Raw genomic sequence first — 22,870 nt, forward strand, 5'->3', positions numbered from 1 at the left:
CAGAGCAGCTGCCAGACAACTAAATCTATACTGCAATCATGAGGTCAGTTTGAATTACAAGCTGTTTGGCTGCAGGCGACAATCTATGCGGAAAGGCTTCGCAAGTCAGAGAGAACAGTCAAGCCATTTTGAAGTGAGGATATGCCCTACATCCGCAAAGACTTGTAATCTGACCTCTTTCAGCATGCTCATAAAGATCAGAACCAGCATGTTTAATCTGTGGCGGAAGTCAGCAGGGTGGCATGCATCTGTATGTGTGTTTACAATCAGCTGACACAAGAGAGTACGAAGTTGAATATAAGCACAATAATTGGGCGATGTGTTAAAAACCTGGTTGGTCTTGTAATTTTGAAATGGAGTTAAATAACAAAAGTGACTTGAACCGGGCTTTTTTTTCCCTGTTCAAATGTGGAAGTTAAAAGCAAGGCAAATAAATCCTTTAAATGTGAGCTGCTCCCATAATAGCGCAGACTCTTATTATCTATTGAACAACCCTCATCGAACAACCCTCATTTGGGAGGAGTGGTAAGTGCCTTTCAAAGACTCAAGCCGACCTTCTTGTAATGACCCCAGATGTGCGCTTTGGGACAGGGCTCAATTCATACAGCAGCCTCCCAAGCACGGTGGGGGGGCTTCTCCACTGTGCCAAATTAAAAGACATGGGCCAGGCGCGGCTGCTGCTGGAATGATTAGAAGAGAGAGCATTGATCAGCAAACAGACATACAGACATCACTGCTTGCTTTCCGACGCTCTTACTTTCTGTTGCTAGCTCTGTGGCGCTAATGAGACAATAACATTAGCACACACAACTCTGAAGGTTTACTCTGCGGCGGCATCTCAACTTGTGCATGACCGCTCAAATAGCAAGTCCAGACTTGAAAAGCCATTCCTGCCCGTTTTCATCACTCATGCTTGCATGTGTCCTAATGCAATGAATAACTTGCCAAAAGAATCCAATGCCGAGGGCAACAGCACTACAGGCATAAACCATCATGCCATTCAGAATGCCAAGTGCAACACTGTGATAGAGAAGAGTGGTAAATCATTGTGACTCTTGATGCAGCACAGAATAATTAAGTGACAATTAAAGGCCTTATTTACTAAGATCCTAAATAGCGGTTCACAAATGGAACTTCACTCTAATGGTTGCCTTTCTTGTTCATAAGACGCGAAGACGACTGTATTTATAAGGATGTCTTTTTTATTTATAGCACTAGGGAAATTATTTGTGAGCACAAGGAGCACAAATAAAATATGTGATGGAATTGGAAGTGTCAGTGGAAAAGAAAAACGAAGTATAACTGAGTTACAGGGAAATAATGTTACTTTGATTATCTTGGGGAAGTTAGCAGCCACATAAAAGCCACGCTTTATTTTATTTGAAACACAAGTATGTGCTTAGTCAGTGTGTCTGGTCATCTTGCATAACATATCAAACTTGTAACAGCCAAGACAAAAACAACAACAACGCTGTGAGATATGCCAGCATCAATTGCTACAACGTGCTCCCAATGAAATGTAGAGCTGAGAGGAGTTTTGTCATAGTTGATATTGCATGGCTCCTTCTTGTGACTTAGTTAAGAGTCAGTATTTATCTAGAAGCTTACTAATGCTGTCGCTTGATTGAATATTATGTATCACAACTATTTTTGTTTCTGGCATTGCAAACCGAAAAGAGCCCTTCTTTCCATCGTCTCTTATTTTGCTGTTGCACCTCCTCCTCACAACTGTAAACCACAGGGAGAGTTGCACCACCAGATTGGCTGAAACTGACACTCAGCCCATTAATTTCCATTTTCAAGCCATATATTACATGTTCCAATAAATAAATCTATGCTTTGAAAAAGTACAGTTATACATTTAAGATAAGACACACACGCTGTTGGACCCGTTACCTGATGACCCTCTTCTTCATTCTCGGAAAAGTATATGCGAATGGGCTCCAAGCAGCCGCCACGCTTCCGCCTGCTCACCAGTCATCCTGTTTGCGTGGTCTCAAGGCCTCATGATGCCATTGCAGGATTCAATTCCAAATGTAGTTGCTTGATGATGTTATTCTCAATGCACATTTTCTCTGGACTGTGCCTGCTTTTAAACGTCCCAGCCCAGATGGAGCGAAGTTCAGGGTGGGCTGAGCGGGCTACAGAGCTGTGGGCTGCAGTCTACCACTAATCCGTTGTAGTTTAATGACAGCAGGCCACACCAAGTGGTGTTGAAGCTCTGGGGGGTTGACCCAAGTCAGGAGGGGTTGAGCATGTGACGCACACCAAGCTTAGAACCCAGCTAGGGGGAAGGGGTCTGCATATGCTGGCATGTGTGCGCACCTTCGTCTGGAGCTAAGTGGCCAGTCACTTGAGGAATGCTGACTTTTTTTTTTTTTGCGATTTTGAATCGCAACCAGAAAAGATGAGCAAAGTAGTTGCGTAGGTAAACAAACCAATTGATCTGAAAAGCCCTGAAAAAAGTATATTATTTTTTTATATTGAAACATTACGAAGCAATGGTCAACAAATTGCTTCGGCGATATAGGCGGACATGCAAACTCCACATTGGAAGACCACAGTCTGACTTCATAAGCGAGGCAGTTAATTGTAACCACCCTTCCAGAGCGATGCCAAAAGTGCACTAATTAATAGCAACTAGCAGCCATCTGAACCCTGTGTGAATTGAGTACTAGGTGACATCATTAATCCAGGAAATGAGCCTCTTTGATTCACGACAACAAACACCTTTCGGCTTCTTTGTGTGCAGTGGGATGAAGCTAGCTGACCTCTGGGAGACCCTCCCCTCTCCAGCTATCTTGAGCCCAGAAATTACAGTAATCCAGTATACCTCATAATATGACAACAATAGCTGAACATCCTCCTGTTGATGAGCATCTTTTATGGAGGTCGCAATAGAATCTTTGCCAAGGCAGTCAGTGTCATGGTGGCATCATCTTTATATGTCTCTCTCCTCTCATAATGTCGCTACACTATCTGTGTGAGTCTTAACAGTTGGAGAGGGCCGCTAGACAACGGGTCTCAAATTATAATCACACTTCTGTGTGCATTGGCACAAGGAGATGCAGTGGTCTGAATGAGCAATTTTACCACAACAAAAACCAGACAGAAGAATGCAGCTTGCTATTAGGCGGGATATGTAAAAATAGGTTCTGACTAGACAGAAAGTCAAAATAAAATATCGTGTGAGAAAAAGTGAGCAATAAAAATCTGCTGTACTGCAAGGATATTATGCAGACAGAAGAGAGAGCAATTGAGAGCATTGTTGCATCAATGGCACATCTAAAATATGCACTAATCATCAAAATGTCTCCTTAAATATTCCCACCCTCCCATACTGAAAAGTCTGCGGCTGCACGCTGGGATCATTAAAGTGTGAAGTGCTTTTCTAATGAGGAGATAAGCAGCTAATTTGAAGTAAGCCAATGCGAAGGCTCCTACATGACTACTGAAGGTCTATCTGCAAATTATGAGCTCAAGACTAGCTGGCAAAAAGAGGTTACGGGGGCTTTGTTTGAAGACTTTTCATTTTGTCCTCTTAGTCATAGCTCAAGTGTCACAAAAGATGTCAAGGTCAGACGAACATATTGGGCTTTCAGTGTCCTTTCACCTGGAGAATTGCTGCTGCAGGGAGACGATCTGTGCCCGGCCCAGCTCGGATTCCTCCGTCACTTCTCGGAGACGCTTCTCGCTCTCCAGACGCAGACGTCGCTCTTCCTCTAGCTCATGGATCAGCTTTTCTCGCTATAGAGGCACACAAATGTCAACATGTTACTTGAACACATCTGCATGACTCCTTGACTATTGTGAATATATTTTTAAAAATCTAATTTTATGAAAATAAAACAAATAACCTGTTTAGTTTCAGACAAAAAACAACACGTTGTGAAAAAAAAGATTATTTATTCGATTTTACAATTGATTCCATAGCTAATTTTTTTAGGCTTTGTGGTTTTTCTTTAAACTTTCACGATATTTCTTTCATTAACTGCTTCTTTTTTTATTGATTTACACGTTTAACCCCTGCACAAATTAAAGTCAGCCAATGTTTTTGCAATAGTTCATGTTCATCTTTTGATTTTAAGAGCAAAAATAAAAGTATTCTATAAAAACAACCTAGTTTGACATCGAAGTTGCACACAAACAAAACCCACTCAGATGAAAACATATCTTCCTTGGCAAAGGAAGAAATGAAAGTAAAAGATGATGACATTTAATACTAAGTTGTTGCTACTTCAGAGTGTTTTCAAAGAGGCTTATATTCTTCCCATCAAAGAAAGTTCACAAAAATGTCAAACTTCATCACAACTTCAATCTTTCATTGCTCTGGATACTTTCTACTCTGCTCGTGTTGGAAACGAATAACCTCATAGGAGTTGATATTGACACAGAAGCCCAAAGTGAAAAACAAATCAAAAAACACTTGTCGCATGCAAAGTCCTCTTTGTGTCTTAAGCTGTTTAATCAGTCTCTTTTTCACTCAAGACAAGTTTGAAATTAAATCTTTCTTCATCCTTTAATTGGATTCTTCTGTCTAATGGTTTTAGTTATGTTGCTCATGAGCACCATTTTCAAAATGCACTTCAAAGTCACAGACATTCCTCTAGTTGTTAGATAGAAGTCATTTGTGAATTAGTTAAGCTTGGTGCTGGGAACATTTTCTGGCTCCCTTTTCATAACAAACACCATCAATCAGCGGTTATCTCCAAAATGTTTCATGTGCAGTAGTGCTGCATGTGACAATTTAATACAGTAAAATGTATCAATAACGTATGATGGTTTGGGTTTAAAAAAAAAAAAAAGACTGAATTCTCAGGTTTCTTCATCTTTGTCTGTTCAAGTGGGCTTCATTTAGCTTAAGGAACAAAACCACAACCAGCACTCCTGTAATGAACAACAGTAAAAATCACTGTCAATACACTCACACACAAACGTAGACATTTAATCGACACGGCATGAAGTACGCTTAATCAAATCCTAGCGCACAATACTAACACACGCACAGACAATTGTGGAGAATTGTTTTGGCACCTTAAAGAAAGACAAACCAGCAAAAACAATGAACTTAATTCATCCATTCATCTTGCAAGCCGCTTATCCTCACAAGGGTTGCGGGGGTGCTGGAGCCTATCCCAGCTGGTCAGTTTGTTGGTACACCCTAAATCGATTACCAGCATAGGCGGAGTTTGAATTTTGGGGCGGGGGGGCACAACATGTTGATGACCCCGAAACACAGTGTCAGCAATAAAATTAACTTACAAGAACATTTATAATAATAAGTTTACAATGAGCGTTTTTTTGTTTCCCATCATTATTGAGGGGAATTCTAAATCAGGCTGCTTAGGCAATACCTTTCGCCAAGATCTTCATCCATTGAATATGGTACGCCCGCCGGTGTTGTGCCAATGTAGTTACCCCGGTCAAAAATTGTATCCCCTGGGTGGAGCCATATGGAGGTACATTTGTGTCTTTATTATTCAATCAAATAAAGTTGCTTCAATCAAAATATATATTTTCAACCCCCCCCCCCCCCCCCCCAAAAAAAATCACTTCAATAAAAACAAAATGTGTTTGAATGCAAAAATATATTATATGAAACTCAAAAAACTTAAAAAATGCATGTGAAAGCCTTTTTTTTTTTTGATTGAAGCAACTTTTTTGATCTAAGTAATGTTGATTTGTGTTTGGGCCACATTTTGAGTAGGACATTTTTGTCTTTATTATTCAAACAAAAAATAAGTTGCTTCAAAAATAATATTTTCAGAAAGAAAAATCACTTCTATCAAAAAAAAAGAAAAAATTCAATCACGGAAAAGTTTTTGAATGCGAAAAAAATATTTGAGATTGGAAAAAAATTGGCATTTTAATACTTAATTTTTCATTGAAAAAGTTTTCTTTGATTGAAGCAATCCTTTTTGCGTTTGGGCCATATTATGGTTAGGACATTTGTGTCTAAATCATTTAATGCCAAAAAAAGTTGCTTTAATAAAAAAAAAAAATATTTTCAATCAAAGAAAAAAATCATTTGAAAAATAAAATTGCCCTCCTCTAATTTTTTTTTTTTTTTTTTGGAAAATTATATGCAAAGCAAATGACGGTCTAAGTTGCTAGTCACATGATTTGTTCAAAAAATGATTTCAACCCTTTATAAAAATATATTTTTTTGTTCATTTCATTAATTTCTGTTTTATCGCTTTACAACTTATATATATACACAGTATATAGGAAAGTCAATTATATGCAATGACGCCTTTCGGCCAGCAGGGGGGCCTGGACCCTCTGGCCCCCCTTAAAATCCACTTATGATTTCCAGCCAATCGCAGGGTACAAGGAGACGAAACAACCATTCACGCACACGCATACAGGGCCAATTCGAAGCGCTCAATTAGCCTACTTTTGCATGTTTTTGTCACCCTACCGTAGATCTTTTTGGGATGTGGGAGGAAATCGGAGTACCCGGAGGAAAAACCCACACAGGCACAGGGAGAACATGCAAGCTTCACACAGGAAGGCTGGATCCTAGGACTGAAGCCTTCATTCTCAGAACTGTGAGGCTGATGTATTACACTACACTTACTATCATGCCACCTAAAAATTAACTTAAATCCTAAAAATTAGGTCATGGAAATCAGGCAGAGCTTTATTAATATATTTGTTTTTTGTTTGTTTATTTATTTATTACAGCATTATTTAGTACACCATGACAGTTTTATTCTGTTGCACAACATTGTGACACAATGAGGGCAATTAAACTATGTGTGCACTCTAGTCTTGATGACATTCAAGTCATTTGTTGTTTAAGATGAAATTATTTTTGCCTACTACAATCTCCAGCATTCAGTTGGTCATCTCATACCCTCTCCTACAGAATTTTCCAATATTCAGTTGGTCATTTTATAACAGTTCGGAGAAAAGGATGAGGGGGACATCTAGTGGTCAGATAGGGTAGACACATGAGATTTTCCCTCGGACTTCAGAATTTAGATCCATTACATCTTTATAAAACAGTCATTATATAGAAATAAAAGCACAGTAACTGAGGTATTAAAGTTACAATATGTAATATTGTGAGCATGGTGTAGACCTACACACATTCACATTGAGATGCGATTGAAGTGGGAAATCTTAGATGACCAATGAGAACCATCATGTTCAAAATCATTCACCTAAATTACTCAACAAAGCAGTTCCTTGTTTTGCGGCGAACCACACAAGCTCAATAACTAAACAACCAGCACTAATGTTATATAGCAAAGAATGTTCCACACACAAAATAACATTTTGTCCAGTTGAATCTGTTAGGGCGCGCATATTAAACCCAAGACACCATTAAAACCAGTACATAGTCTTGCTATGCTTGTAAATCGGCGGCTTCTACAGTATGTGAAACAGCTCCTTGCACAACATATAGCTTCCCCTGTCAAAAGTAATGAGGGCTATGAATCAAAGTGATAAAAAAAAAAAAAAAAAAAAAAAAAAAAAAAAAAAAGGGAAAAAAAGGGAAAAAAAGCATGCTAGTTCAGCAGCATTCACCATACCTAAAAGATAAACTAAAGCTCCACACCTGGACCCAATGTAACCCTTTTTTTCTTTGCTATGAAGGAAAACGACCCTCTTGCAAAGTTGCAAGCTAGCAAGAATGGTGTAAATGCTATTCGAATGACAAAGCTGCATTACCACAAAAGACAAAGGCCTTTTTCTTCATGGAGTAATGTGCACAGTATTGTTTAGCACTCCTCAAGCAACAGTAGCTTTTGTTATGTTTTGTTGCCCACATGGCCCAGTAAAAGGCCCAAGTGCAAAGCAGCCATGTCTGCTGACAGATTGGTGCCAAGAATCTCAATAACAAGGCGTGATTTATAATGTTGTTCCAATAAAAGCTCATGATAGCGTGAGTTCAATATATAATTTTGCTGGTTTAACCAGGCAGAAGGCTGTTAAAACCATCATTACCATATCTTTATGTGCCCAGAACTGTGCACAGTAATGGATCAGACTGACTTTGGAATGTTTAATACAAATGCCCCCTCTCGAGGGCTATTATTCGTTGAAGTGTTTTTTTAATGGGACACGGCAACTTTTACTTTAATTACCCCACCCCACCTTAAATAAAAAAAAAAATTAAATTAAAATAAATTAGGGCTGTCCAATTTATCGCGTTAACAGGCAGTAATTTTTAAAAAATAATCATGTTAAAATATTTGACGCAATTAACGCATGTACGTAATGACCCGTTCATGCATTGCCTCAAACAGTTTACAATGACGCCGTTTTAGCACATTGAGAGCGAAAATGCAGAGAAATGTGAGTGAACACAGGCGTTCATTGGACCGTGGCTTTTATTGGCTTAAGCTTTGGCAGCTACAACTAATAGTTATGGTTGCCCAACTTCCCATCATGCATTTGGGCGGAGCAAGAGATGGACCTTTTTCTTACCACGCTTATTTGACCACAACGCAGAACATATTTCATACAATTTGCAGCCACTATTGACAGTCATGGTTGCCCAACTTCCCATCATGGATTTGGGCGGAGCAGGAGACGATCTTTTTCTCAACACGCCTAATTGAACACAACGCAAAACATACTGTATACAATTTGCAGCCACCACTGACAGTCATGGTTGCAAACTTCCCATCATGCATTTGGGCAGAGTAGGAGATGTTCTTTTTCTTAGCACACCTAATTGAACCCAACGCAGAACATACTGTATACCATTTGCAGCCACCACTGACAGTCATGGTTGCCCAACTTCCCATCATGCATTTGGGCAGAACAGTTAAGTCACTACAGTATCATTTAGTGAAATCACAACAAGAATAATATTCCTATCTCTCAAAAAAAATCATGTTCACAAAAAAATCTTATCTCCATTCCAACAACAATTTACAGAAAATATGGCATATTTTAGAGATGGTTTGAATTGTGATTAATTAAGATTCATACATTTTTAAGCTGTGATCAACTCGATTAAAAATTTTAATCGTTTGACAGCCCTAAAATAAATATAAATCGCTCATGTCGGCAGTCATCCTTGATGAGACTTGTTGGTGTAATATCTACTTTAGCCTGAAGAGTACGCCATTTTCCAGAAACGGCTTCAACAAATCTGCCTCCCTTATCATCACAGTGTGTGAAAGAACCGTATCAAAAGGAATAGGAGAAGTAATTTCTCAAATGGCCCGGGGACGGCTTTTTATCGACTGAGCAATATACAGTATTTTCCATAAACCCAGATTGGGTCTTTGAGGATAAAATTTGACCTCCATCACAGACGAGGCGGGTTTCATTTCCTGGATGATAAAAATGCACCCATCTAGAGATGAATCAATTTATCACTGTGAACATGCAACGCTCACAATTGAATGAGAGGATGTAGATTACGTATAGAGACCATGCTTGTTATTTAGTTCTAAATTACATTAGCTGAAGCGGGGTCCGGCATGAACTCTGCTTCTGAAATTGCTCCGCATTAGAAGGTAATGGTGCCCATCCAAGCTGAATTATTACAAGACATAGCATTACCCCACCCCCCTTCGACCTCTCATCCCAGTGCCATCAAAGATCCACGAAGGGCTGTAAATTAATTTAGAGACCTCAGTCTCTGCTTGTAGTTCCCATTTAGGAAACGCTACATCAGCATTATCAACCCAAGTGCACGAGCAGGCCCAGACTGGCCATCAATTGTTATCTATCTGCAAGTGTGTACATCCTCACGCGGCAAGCGGGCAGAATTTTGGGGCTGCTCAGTAATCTCTTCATTACGCAGACCCCCACACCTTTGCCCCCTTATTCAGATTCTAATCAAAGGGCCTGGAGCGGGTCTCTGGCTCGTTGCTAAAGCAAACATCAGGGACACAATACACCATAAAGGTTCTTAGTTCATTAATAAAACATGCCAGTGGGTGATGTGTGTCTGTGTGTGTGCTCATCAGCAGCACTGTATGCAAGAGGGTACAACAAGGATTTGGCTGCCTGGCTGGCACAAAGACAAAATATCAGGTTAGAGTTTAATTGTTGCATATTGCAGAAAATAAACTTCAGTTCTGTTCACTACTCTAAGAATAAGAACATTAGGTCTCAGTAAGGGATTCAGGGTTTTCAATCTTAGTAACTCTCTGCATTCCATTTGAACTTATTGTAGTCCATATTGTCTCGCATGTTCCATAACACTTTATACATGCTAGCTACTGTACAACATCGGGTATGTGGAAATATCTCAACAGATCCAATGTGGGAAAGTTGGTCTATATAAAAAACTTTGCAGAGTTAATAATAGAAGTGAAATTGCACATTTTATCATACAATACCAAGTATTTCCAGGACCAGTAATGCCGATACTGATGAAATAATTTAGTTCCGCTTGCTCTTTATTAATCTCACAGCGGGGAAATTTTGCTTGTCATAAGAGCTGAAGCAATACCAGAACACAACGTAAATATTGTAAATCCTACATTTAAAATCTAAACATCTTTACTGTAGTACAGTCCGGCATGAAAATGGGTCAGGGTTTAAAAAGGTGAGAAGGGTAAGGAGGAAATACTGTATGTTCCGGTAGGGCTGTCCCAAACGACAAATGTTCTCCCGATTAGTCAGCCGACTATTTTTACGATTCGTCGACTAATAAAAAAAAAAAAAAATTTTTTTTTTTTTTTAAATTAATTTAGCAATGAAATTTTTGTTGATGGTTATTAATTCACAAAAACATTTTGGAACACTTAAATTCTTTATTAAAGTACAAATAAAAATTTAAATAACAATAATTAATCACACATAATCACCTTTCCAACATTATTCAAAACAATTCTTTAAAAAAAAAAAAAAAAAAAAAAAGCATAATTATTATAGTATTCTACTATATACAGTATATTAGTATTATAATAATTATAATATTCATTGCCAATCATATTTTTCAAAAAGGGCCTCTATTTAAAACTATTCTTAGGGTAGAATCTCAATTCTGTAGTATTATAGTATTTACATTTTATAGTATTAATTCTGAAGTTGTCACGTTCTGCTGCTGGTTAGTTTATGTTCTGTTACAGAGCTCATTGTGGGGGGTGTTCCTGACGTCGCACCTGCACTCAATGCAGGCTCATCAACACAGCATTTAAGCACGGCTGATCCCGAAGAAAGCTGTCGAGATATTGCTTGCTGATCGCCATTAGATTCTCGCACCATAGCCTTGCTACTTGCGCTTATTCCCTGCTTAGGATTTTGCTTGTGTGCTGCCCTCTGTTGAATCTCTACCTTGTGCAGGTATTTGAACATTTGTATTTTGCCGGCTCTCTGCCTATTGTCTTAGTTACCCTCGAGTTTGTATTATTGAGCCCCGTCGACGTATTGTCACCGACCCTTTTTGTTTTTTCCTGCCTTTCCGCAATCGCGTGTTGTTTTTCGTTAGTGCTTAATAAACCCTTGTATTATCGAGCCCCGTCGACCTATTGTCACGGACCCTTTTTGTTTGTTCTGCCTTTCCGCAATCACGTGTTTTTTCCGTTTATTATTAATAAACCCTTGTACGCCATCCCGGCTTGTTGTCTGCTACTTGGTCCAACCTTATTTCCGTATTCGCGGACGTAACAGAAGTATGGAGGATTAACTCCAGAAATCGTTATTTATATGAACGTAACATGCTTTTATTTAGAAATGTTCACCGGAAGTACGTTCCCTTAACCGCTAACAGCTCTACACTCCCCAAAAAAGCACTTTTCGTCATTGCTAGTGGTGTCACTTATAAATTGTTTTTCCTTTCTTTTCATTTTTTTCATTTGCAAATGCTGTTAACCAGCGATTTTTAATGTTTGAAGAGTCACCTTTTTACCCTAAGTTTGCGTTTTGGAGAAGACTGCCAATGTTTTTTGTCTTTTTTTCCCATTAGTCTCAATGTAGAAATGCTAACGTTTACAGTAGAGCTGAAACGAATACTCGAGCAACTCGAGTAACTCGAGTTTAAAAACTGATCCGAGTAATTTTATTCACCTCGAGTAATCGTTTATATTGACAGCTCTAAGCATCACGTTTCGCTCGGACTACTTTTAATGCGGGACAACGCGCCGACGTCACGTGCGTAGAGGAAGAAGCAATAAAAAAATATAAAAAACATTTCCGCAGCCGACAGCCGCTCCAAACTACGCCGACGTAGCTAAAAACTAGCCCGCGTGATGTTAAGTTGGTAGCAGGTAGCATCTGAGGAGTCTCATAGAGATCACATGTATGTTTAACTAGATGCAATATGATAGACTCGGCCGCGTCTGGGCAGAGGTAATAAACAGCGGCCATCTTAAAGCAGTAGAGCGCTAAGCGCTAATAAAGAGCGCTAAGCGCTAGTAAAGAGCGCTAAGCGCTAATAAAGAGCGCTAAGCGCTAAAAAATAAGATTAACGTTACTGTCTGAGTCACTAGCTCACGCAACGTTAGCCCTGCGGAGGGCTAGGTTTCTATTAATTATGACCACTTTCGATGCGTGGCTAATGTGTCTTACATACAGGCTTTAACATAACATAGCTTTGTGGAGTGATAAGGGTGTAAAATAAAAACTCAATAATGCTAACTATCAATTTTAGCTTAGTAGTCATTGCTGGATAAAACACCAAGTAGCACTGGTCCCTAATGTGCTCCAATACAGCCTGTATCATACATTTATCTTGAACACTGCAAAAACACAAAATCCTATCAGGACTTACAGTTTAGACTAACTTAAAACTTAACTAGAACTTAAAAATGGCTTGACACAAATAGAAATTCAATTGAAACACGTGGGGAAAAATCCTAACTTTTAAGTGATGTGTGTTATCAAGCGTAATGGCATTTTTAAGTATAAATATATATATATATTTTTTTTTAATAAGATCTAAAGGTTTTTTGAATGAAAGCAGTGAATTTGTCTTTTTTTTTATTCTAGTTACATCTGAGATGCAATTGTTGGCTGTTTTCAACAATATACATCGAAAATAAAGACATTGATTGACTGAAAATGGTTCAAGATTAGATGAAATGTCTTGTTTTCTCATGTATATTTATAATTGCTCTTCACCTAAAAATATATTTGTTTTATCCGATTACTCGATTAATCGATAGAATTTTCAGTCGATTACTCGATTACTAAAATATTCGATAGCTGCAGCCCTAGTTTACAGTGTTTAATATACATGTGTTCCCTTATTTTTTATGTCTGAACTGTAATGCTACGGCGTGTGGATTAGCAATAAACAACTGTGAAATGAACTGGAGTCTCATATGTCATCTACACGCACGCACAAATGTATGCATGCGCGCATGCATTGATATAACGCAGCCGTAAAAGTTATCACCCTCGTTTTTATTTACCTTGCGACAGATGGACTCATTGCATATCGCGAACGGCTTAGCAACTTCAATCAAACGTGTCATTAGTTAGTTGGATGAAATTACGACTTCAGAACGGCGAATTACGCCGAAAGGTGAGTGATTTTCATGCCTGTAACATTTGTAGTGCAATCGTATCTGTATTGCATCTTTACAGACGATGAAAGCAAATTAAAACATTTTTCCGCAGGAACAGTTATGGAAGTCATATTAGTAACAGTGAAATGCTTTCTGTACACAGAAGTGGCCACAAGAACAAAGCTAAACTTTTTATTTACATCCATTCAAAAGTGAGATAATTTGCTGGATGACACTAACCGACATCTATTATAAGCATTCATTAATGCTTAAGGCAGTGTCATGTAATAATTATGACTGTCTTATGACATTATTATGGCACCACTATCCAAGAAAATGTTACCAAATACCATAACTAGCAATTAATGAAACAACTGGAACAGTACCTGAAGAAATAATTAGCCACAGAATATGATTGTTATTTACATCTGTAGCGCCACAATGCATGCTAGGAGGAATGTTGGATGACAACGGTGTTGACAGCAGGTGGCAGCAGAGGACTGTCTCCCCCAAGGGAGCAGTGATGGCCAAATGAAGCTTTTAGAAACAATAAGGCTTTGCAGCCAGTTGGCTCAAAGCTTAATGGTGGTTCATTTGGTCTCATGACAGTCTTATGATACCATTGTCAAACGAAGTGTTACCAGTTAATATCTTTTGGTGTAAATATCCCATAATGCAATGAGGACAACTGTGGCTTATAGTCCAGTGCGTCTTATCTATGAACAAATGCCGTTTTCATGTCAAATTTGGTGGCTGGCGGATTATAGTCAGGTGCGCCTTATAGTCCAGAAATTACGGTATTCATGATTTAGAATAACAGGATATGTACAAATATTTGAAAAAAAAAAAAAAAACTTTGATATGGACTTTTTGGGAGCCATTTACCCACAAATTGTGTCTCTGAGTCATCATCGATTCAATTATCAATTAGCGTTTATCACTGCTTCATCCCATCCCAGCAGCCCCACCCATGCACTCTGGGTCGTTCACTCAGTGCAATGGCTGTGAGGGATGCTGTGCAGGTTCGATTTTCACCCGGCTGTCACTCGCCCAACGGTCAGGTCAATGTGTTCAAGAGGGAGGCAAGCTGAGCCCCACTGGACGTGGACGATAAGCCCATGTGCACCTGAGTCCAATACCCCCTTCCGCTTTTCTGTCCTTTTCACACGCACAGAAGGCTACACTGTCACACATTCAGGCAACGGCTGTCAGAAATACTACGCGAATACCAAGAAGCCCTGTCAGGCGTTTCGTTATCAGCTCGACAGAAAATTTTCATCTTAGCAGTAGTGTCAATGTCATTTAGAGATAAATGGGATGGTCATTAATCATGTTGTCATCACTCATCTAATTAGTACAGATCACATAGAAAATGGGTATTAAGTGAAATGGAAATGGTTATTTCTGGTTAAAAATATCTACTTAAAAATTGTCTACCATTTCAGAATGGAAACGTGTATAGGCAAGAGCTTTGACATAATATGCTGTTTTCAATACATTTCATAAATTCTTGTGTTTTGGAAGTGGACAAAATGCATTCATATAGACACATTTCATAAGTGTTGTCACACACTGATACATCCATCTCATGTCATATGTAGCAAATTGTAAAACTGATATTATATAATTAGACCAATGCTTGTACCTTTGTAATCAAACTTTAACATAAAATATCAAATCAAATCAAATTAATTTTTATAGCACTTTACAAAACCCAAAAGGTCCCCAAAGTGCTTTACAATACAACAAAGACAAACATGGCTCATGGTAAATAAAAGGCAAGAAAGTGTTACCGGTAAAAAATGACATTAAGAAAAAAAAAAAAAAAAAAGAAATGAAACAAAACAACTAGGGCTGTCAAACGATTAAAAATTTTAATCGAGTTAATCACGGCTTAAAAATTAATTAATCGTAATTAATCGCAATTCAAACCATCTATAAAATATGCCATATTTTTCTGTAAATTATTGTTGAAATGGAAAGATAAGACACAAGACGGATATATATATATTCAACCTACTGTACATAAGTACTGTATTTGTTTATTATAACAATAAATCAACAAGATGGCATTAACATTATTAACTGTTAAAGCTATCCATGGATAGACAGACTTGTAGTTCTTAAAAGATAAATGTTAGTACAAGTTATAGAAATTTTATATTAAAACCCCTCTTAATGTTTTTGTTTTAAAAAAACGTAAAACTTTCAATCAAAAAATAAACTACTAGCTCACCATTGTTGATGCCAATGATTACACAATGGTGCTGAAACCCATAAAATCAGTCGCATCCAAGCGCCAGCAGAGGGCGACAAAACACCCAAAAACACAAGTAACAAGTGCACATGACACTGTGCTGTCATTTTAATCTTTTTGAGCGGGGCATGTGCGTTAAATGCGTCAAATATTTTAACGTGATTCATTTTTAAAAATTAATTACCGCCCGTTAACGCGATAATTTTGACAGCCCTAAAAACAACAAGTCAGACAGCAAATAAAACAGAGATAACCCGAAAACATTAAAAACCCTTAAGAAATAAAACCAGGCTACACTCATCTGGGAGAAAGGCAAGTCTAAAAAGGTGTGTCTTTAACCGAGATTTAAAAAGGCCTAAATTCTTAGTGGTGCGGATTTCAAGGGGAAGACTATTCCACAACCCGGGGGCAGCAACCGCAAAAGATCGTTTTCCCCACTGTTTAAGTTTGGACCTCGGAACTTGCAAAAGAAGTTGGCCGGTAAAGCGAAGAGTCCTGCCAGAGTTACGGAGGGTGAAAATTTCTGATAAGTTAGAAGGACCCTGGCCATTAATGGAATTAAAAACAAACAGTGAAAGTTTGAAATCAATTCAAAAATGGATTGGAAGCCAGTGGAGCGACGATAGCACAGGGGTAATATGTTCACGTCTAGGTGTACCTGTTAAAAATCGAGCAGTAGCATTTTGAACAAGTTGCAGACAAGAAATTGAGGACTTCGGAAGACCAACATAAACTGCATTGCAGAAGTCCAGCCTTGAGCTTAGGAAAGCGTGAATTGCTTTTTCAAGGTTGTGGCGACTAAGAAAAGGCTTCACTTTGGCCAAGAGACGGAGCTGGAAAAAACTTGCTCTTACAACAGAACTAATCTGTTTTTCAGTTGAGCCTGCGATCAAATGTTACGTCGAGATTTTTAACGTGTGTCCTAAAAAAGGGAGCCAGAGCGCCAGAGTTGGGCTACAGGGCATTCAACACAGAAGGTGTGCCAAACGTAATATATTCAGTTTTGCTCTCGTTAAGATGTAAAAGGTTTTGTTCTAGCCACTGCTTCACATTGGATGCGCACTCCATTAATTTAGTGAGAGCAGTTTGTTCGTAAAATATATTGAATAATTTAGCCAACCGGCACTAAAATATTTTATTTTCCAATCAATGTTACCACAGCAAGTACAATTTAGCCGTTTTTATCCCAGAAGCAAATATTTTCTAAAATTTTGTATGCCAGTGTAATTTATCTTAGTCCTACAGTGACATTTTTTTCTATTTGAATGGAGGGAGAGGGGGGAAGAGGAAACCTAAAGTTTAATATCAAAAACTTTTCAACCTTTTTACAGTGAGACTGAATGTTTGTAAACGTATGTATATCATACGTTTCATGTACCAGTCAAAATTTGAACTTATTAAAAATTTAGCATCTTTTCATTCTCTGTGTTTTATTGTTTTAAATTATTCAAGGGCTGCCTCAAAGAAAGCCAAATTTTGACGGCAGCACTTTTTGAATACGCTTGGTCTTTAAGGCTAACATATCAGTGAGCGTCCACAGACCTCAAAGAAAAATAAAGCTCCCGAAGCTGAGATGGTTTATTTTCACGTGTTGTTTACACAGCCGTTTCCAGTGCCCATAATCTTAGCTAACAGTCCAAATGCCTTTTTAATGGAGAACCCCGCCCCCTCGGCAGACCATGTAACGCACTCTTTATGAGTCTGCATGTGGACGTGTGTTTTGAGGCTGACAGGAAACCCCGCATCCTGCCCCCTCCCCAAATGAACGAAGAGCGTGGCATTAAACGAGTTTGGCCCTGCCCAGCACCACGCCTCTGGGAAGAATTCCAGACGAAACTTAAAAAGGTGACGAGTCCGTGAATGAGCAATTCGTCTCAGAACAGATGAGGCTTTGGGAAGGAGACCCCACACGATCAAATATGACCTCTGTCAAATGCTTCTGTTTTTCTTGTCGGAGATTGAAATTTGTGTGTCCAGACGATGATGAAGTTTCAGCTGAACTAATAACAAATCCCACTAGTGTGACGATAAAATTTGCGGCTTGGAACTTGCAAATTGTTCAATAGGTTTCAACTCATTCTCCCAAAAGATCCATAACCACAAAGTGGTGGTGCAGTACAGCAGTAGTCGTGTTACCCAACAGGAGCTCCAATGAAATCGCAACACAGACTGTAAACTGGGTTGTTAATGTGCTTCGGTTGTGTTACTGTGCATGAGAGACCTGTGGCTTGCACCAACCTGCATGCTGTGTTTCTAACAGTGCAGTGTCCCTGCAGAGACATGCAGGTAGACGACTACTTTCTGTCTGGGGTCTGCATCCTATAGAGAAGCATCACATATCTGTTACTGGTTAATCTCCTTTACTTAGCAAAGGAAGACGGGGGGTTTAGCCCAAGCATGGAAGTGGGCATACGCACAAGTCACTGCTGGTTTCCACTTTTCACTAACCGTCTGCATTTCGACAGTTATTATCATCTCCAAGCAGCTTTTTTCTCCCCATTTTAGTTAGGGGCTGCAATGCCTCCAAGGAATGCCAGAAAGAGACAAAAAGGGAGTGTGAGGGGACTCCAACTGGGATAATCCCAATTTCAAATGGAGCTTAGTGATACCCCCCCTACCAGCTCCTGTCTCATAAAGATAACTCATCCCCCTCTTGCCACCGTGTGCACGCCTATAATACACACACGTAAACACACACACACTCCTTCAAAGACAAAATTTGGCATGTTTTGCTCTCTGCGGAGTATGAGCTGCTCCTCCTTGGCCAATGACATGTTTTCCTTGGCGGAAGTCGGCGAGGTTAGTGTTACAGGAGAAGGCAATGACACGGATTCAGCACAAAGCATTGCTGTGTGTGCTCATATAAAATGAGTGTATGTACACAGTGAGGAATCAGCAGCCGTGACAGGGCTATAAATTTAGATCGACAAGTAACCATTTTGTATAATTTGTGCAGAGGAAAAAGCTATATAGAGCCAATAGGAACAGTGCACGTGACTAATGGCCATGCAGCCATATATAAATTGGATGTGCACGCATGACCAGCGTGACAGGAAGGGTCGGATAGAGGTAAAAGAAGGGCAGAAATGTGGGAAGATAAACTGATGTGGCCATTATCTTTTTCAATATGTCAATATGTAAATACTATAAACATGCAGACTAAAACCTATACAAAAACCTATATGAAAATGTGCTTTTGAGCAACTATTTGTGTGTAGTGGCCGATAGGCATAACTGCTTGACCAACAGATGAGATAAATAAAGAAAAGAGTCACACACATGAATGTACTAAAGCAAATGAATTTTTCTTAAGGAATTCTGCTTTCGTGTCATAGCAAATCAGAGGCAGACTGTGGTCAGACATCAACTGAACTCCAACACATCACATGGTTTGGGGTTTCACCTTGTAAAATTCCCAGATGCATAGCCTCGTTTAGCATTAGTCTGTAGTCTTTTCAGACCATTTAATTTCCATATTTTGTCTCCTACAAAACATTTTGATGAGCTGGCACCATGTGACTGACTCGTGGGTGCATGTGTAGAGCTTGCAGACAAGCGACTCCAGGGTACTTTACCATTGTTCCCTCACTCTTGCCCCGCGCAACTTCCCTCTGCAGGCGAGCCACGGCCAGTTTTTCCCTGTGCAAAAAAAAAAAAAAAAGAAATACAGAAAATAAGTAGTGTGACATGACTACTCAACCCACTAAAAGGCTTAAATTTCCCTTAATAATAATTCAGCAGCCATTTTATTTCAATTATTTAGGTCAAAGCAGATAATTAGAACCAGCAGTCAACTACGCAGTCCTTGCTACTAAAACACACTGAGCAGGATTGGCATATTTGTGCAAGAACAAAATAGTTGAGAGGAAACAGAACAGGGCGTCACAGTGCCAATTTCTTCTTCCCTGTAAAACCTTTAAAACGTGAGCAAGCCTAAACAAAGGCATAGAGTGTGTGGGTTAAAGCCTTCCTCCAAGTGAGGTTATTCTAGATTGTTAATGGGATCAAATCTCGGAACACCCGCATTAGCCGTAAAGCGTTGTTTAATGGCGTTTCAAAAAACTACCCAGCATTGAGGTTGTGTAACAATTTAGACTATCAGTAAACCTGTAGAAAGTGTAGATCCAAACTATTGTTCCTTAACATGCAGGGGACATGAATACTTCCTCAAGTGGAATACATTCACATGCATGTTGTTAAACCTCCTGCACCGCCATCCCCCAAAAGACCTCTAAATCACACCTCACAAATTTCAAAATGACATCACAGCTTCTCGGCTGCTTGCTCACCTGTCTTGGCAGAAACACCTAGTGATTAAGAATTAGCCGGCTGGGGGCTATCGGCTGATGGATGAATGGTCTGTCTGGACTGAAACAATGGCACCTTCAGTGACACAAGTCATATTCTAGCAAGTGGTGATTTCTGACCAAGGAGGAGCCAAAGTGTTGTTTAAGGACAAACGTGTTTAATTTAATACAATTGAACTGCACTTTAAGCAGGGGTGAAAGTGGCCAAGAACGGTCAGGAACGCAGTTCCGGTATAAGATTCAGTGCCAGAACGCAGTTCTGGTATACAATTCAGTACTGGAATGCTGTTCTGGTATAAGATTCAGGGCCGGAATGCTGTTCCATTACAAGGTGCTTTGATTACAAAAATACGAGGGCAACTGTCAAAACAAAGCAAAACGCCTGGACTCATTTATCCAATCAATTGGCTGGCATACTGACATGTGATCAGCAGCGATAGCTTTGATTGGTTCAAATGTGCATGTTTTCTGGAACAGCAAAAAAAAAAAAAAAAAGAAATAAGGTTGTTGAATTGATGCGACAAAAAAAGGGCAATGCAGCATAAAATAGATCAAATCTTTAAGAGCAATGAAAGAGTTGAGGAGGCTTATTTATCATATTTTATTTGCTCTAAAGGGGAGGTTCAGAGCATCTTAGCTTTCAATGTGCACTTTGGACTTTTATTTGTTCATTTATGTTAGGCTACATATTCATTTCCGTATGATTTAAAAAAGTCAATGTTTGCGCGATCTTCAAAATATATTCCATTTCACTCTGTATAATATAAGTCATTTGTACTTATTCTTCTAAATGTATGTTACGTAGATCTTTATTATTAAAAAAATGTAAATGTTTACATTAACTTCAATTTTAATATACATCCCATGTTCTTAAGTAGTTAAAATTGAGATTTTTGGTTATTGCTGTTTTTGTTAACTTTTATTTTGCAAATCATTGAAAAAATACAATTTTGAATGAAAATCAGTTTTTGTATGTGTTATAGAAATAACTGTGCTAAAAGAGTTTTCTTTGCATTTCAGTAGTTTAAGAGGTTTGACCCCCCCCCCCCCCCCCAAAAAAAAAAAAAAGAAAAAAAAAAGAAAAACGAAAAATCAATAAATAAATAAAATTTCTGGTTCCGTGGTGACCTTCACGTCGGGGAGTTCCGGCAAGAAATTCTAGCCACTTTCACCCCTGACTTTAAGAATTATTTCCCATTCTACTAGTGGTGCTGGCGCATATGTGTGGATTAATATACTCATTAAACAGTTAAGTGTGACCAGTTGCGTAATGCTTTGCTGATATTGTTCTCTTGCTCCAGTACTTTGAAAGTTTCAACAGTCTTGCACTTTTTGTTTCGTTACAACAAGCTGTGTCTGGTGTTGATTCACTTTGTATTACGTTTCAGGCTTCCTTCATTGAGGCCTGTTCTACAAGACAACTACACCCTGGGAAAAGTACCAGGACACATCAAGCATTCGGAATTTAAATCTAAGAATGTTTCCTTTAACACGTGAATGGCGCTACATGTGGAATTGGTAAAGCTTAAATAAAGTTACGACTCAAAGTCAAGTAGTTAGCTGGTCCAGTAAATTAGGATTTAGCTCATTTTTAGTTGTTGTTATACCACGGGGAAAAAAATTAGTTGCGCATCCACATTCTTTGAAAGTGGACTATTGACTTCATTATATTGATCAAAATCAATAATTTTCAACCTGCAAGTGTATCGAGAGGCATGAGGAGATGACATGGTTAAGGACAAATAATCACAACAAGAATGTGAGCATAATAGACTTTGAACTACGTTTTGGGAGGTTTACGTTTTGCCCTCACAGTCACTCTGTATAGTGTTAATGAGCTAGAAAACCACATGCATGCAATGGTTTAATCTCTGTAGAACGTGACAGCCAGATTTAACATCCCATGTTGTTTTGCACATTTTTTGCAATGCTAATACGTATATATATATATATATATATATATATATATATATATATACACAGAACTTGTTTCAGATTACAGAAGAGATATAGTTTAAAGTGTAGTGTAGTTTAAAAACATCTTCCCTATATTGTCACAATTAGCCAGTGACCAAAACAATGTTATGTGCCAGAAAGGTACAGTTGTACATTAGAAATGGGCATCCCTGCCATGCATTTACGTATTAGTGTCTGTGTTCCTGCCGGCTTAAGAGCTCCGATGTGAATGTGGCCCACATAGAGATACTGTCTACATATTGGCTGCAGTTCAGCAATGGTCATTCCCATCCATAATCAGCCATTGACTGTTTTACGTAACTGTCAGATCCGAGCCAAAATCCTCTAATGTGAGCCAGCAAGCCTACTGAGGCAGTCCTTACAGCACTCATTCAAGTAATGATTTGTTTTACACTTTCTGAACATTTAGTTCTTCATTTCTCAATTATTGTGGGGATAGCAAAGTTGTAACACAATCATAGAAAACTATTCAATAATGCTTAACAGTGTCCGGGAGCGGAACACTGACAGCATTAAATAAGGAAATATGCATGCTCATCTGTTAACAGAATAAGTGGCAGGGCTCACACATCTGTAAACGCTCAATTGGTGAGGGTGAATCAGACTGGTGAGACTCCCCATCTCGGATAGAGCCTCGCCCACAGCTGGAGACCTCCCATCCCTCGATGCAGACGCTGTGTGTGCCGGACGGTGGTGAAGAAACAAACAGCAGCCACATGTCAGTAGTGTACACACCCATGCAGCTGGCAGGAGGGGCCTGATAAAGTCTTACCTCACATTAGCAGACCATCAATTATTGACATGGTGCAATGTGATGATCTGGTGCACACAAAGAACCTCCTTATGCTACTTGTGAATGACTTTAGTCAACACAGTAGCTTATTCTGCATTATCTATTTGGC

General features: G+C 38.9%; 1 protein-coding gene across 9 annotated transcripts in view; it reads right to left on the reverse strand.

Moving 5' to 3' along the window:
• Positions 1–22,870, reverse strand: part of LOC130905204 (nck-associated protein 5-like) — a 136,216-nt gene that overhangs the window by 53,081 nt on the left and 60,265 nt on the right. For 7 of the 9 annotated variants that reach the window (XM_057818365.1, XM_057818349.1, XM_057818356.1 and 4 more), the window contains 2 exons: positions 19,260–19,323; positions 3,614–3,747 (listed from right to left, as the gene is read on the reverse strand). In XM_057818365.1, the coding sequence (XP_057674348.1) occupies positions 3,614–3,747; positions 19,260–19,323 (198 nt within the window). Of the gene's footprint in view, positions 1–1,896; positions 3,381–3,613; positions 3,748–19,259; positions 19,324–22,870 lie in introns of those variants that run through there. The other 2 variants (XM_057818392.1, XM_057818402.1) reach the window with 2 other exon arrangements.

Source organism: Corythoichthys intestinalis, chromosome 2 (assembly GCF_030265065.1).
Source record: "Corythoichthys intestinalis isolate RoL2023-P3 chromosome 2, ASM3026506v1, whole genome shotgun sequence".
NCBI lineage: Eukaryota > Metazoa > Chordata > Actinopteri > Syngnathiformes > Syngnathidae > Corythoichthys > Corythoichthys intestinalis.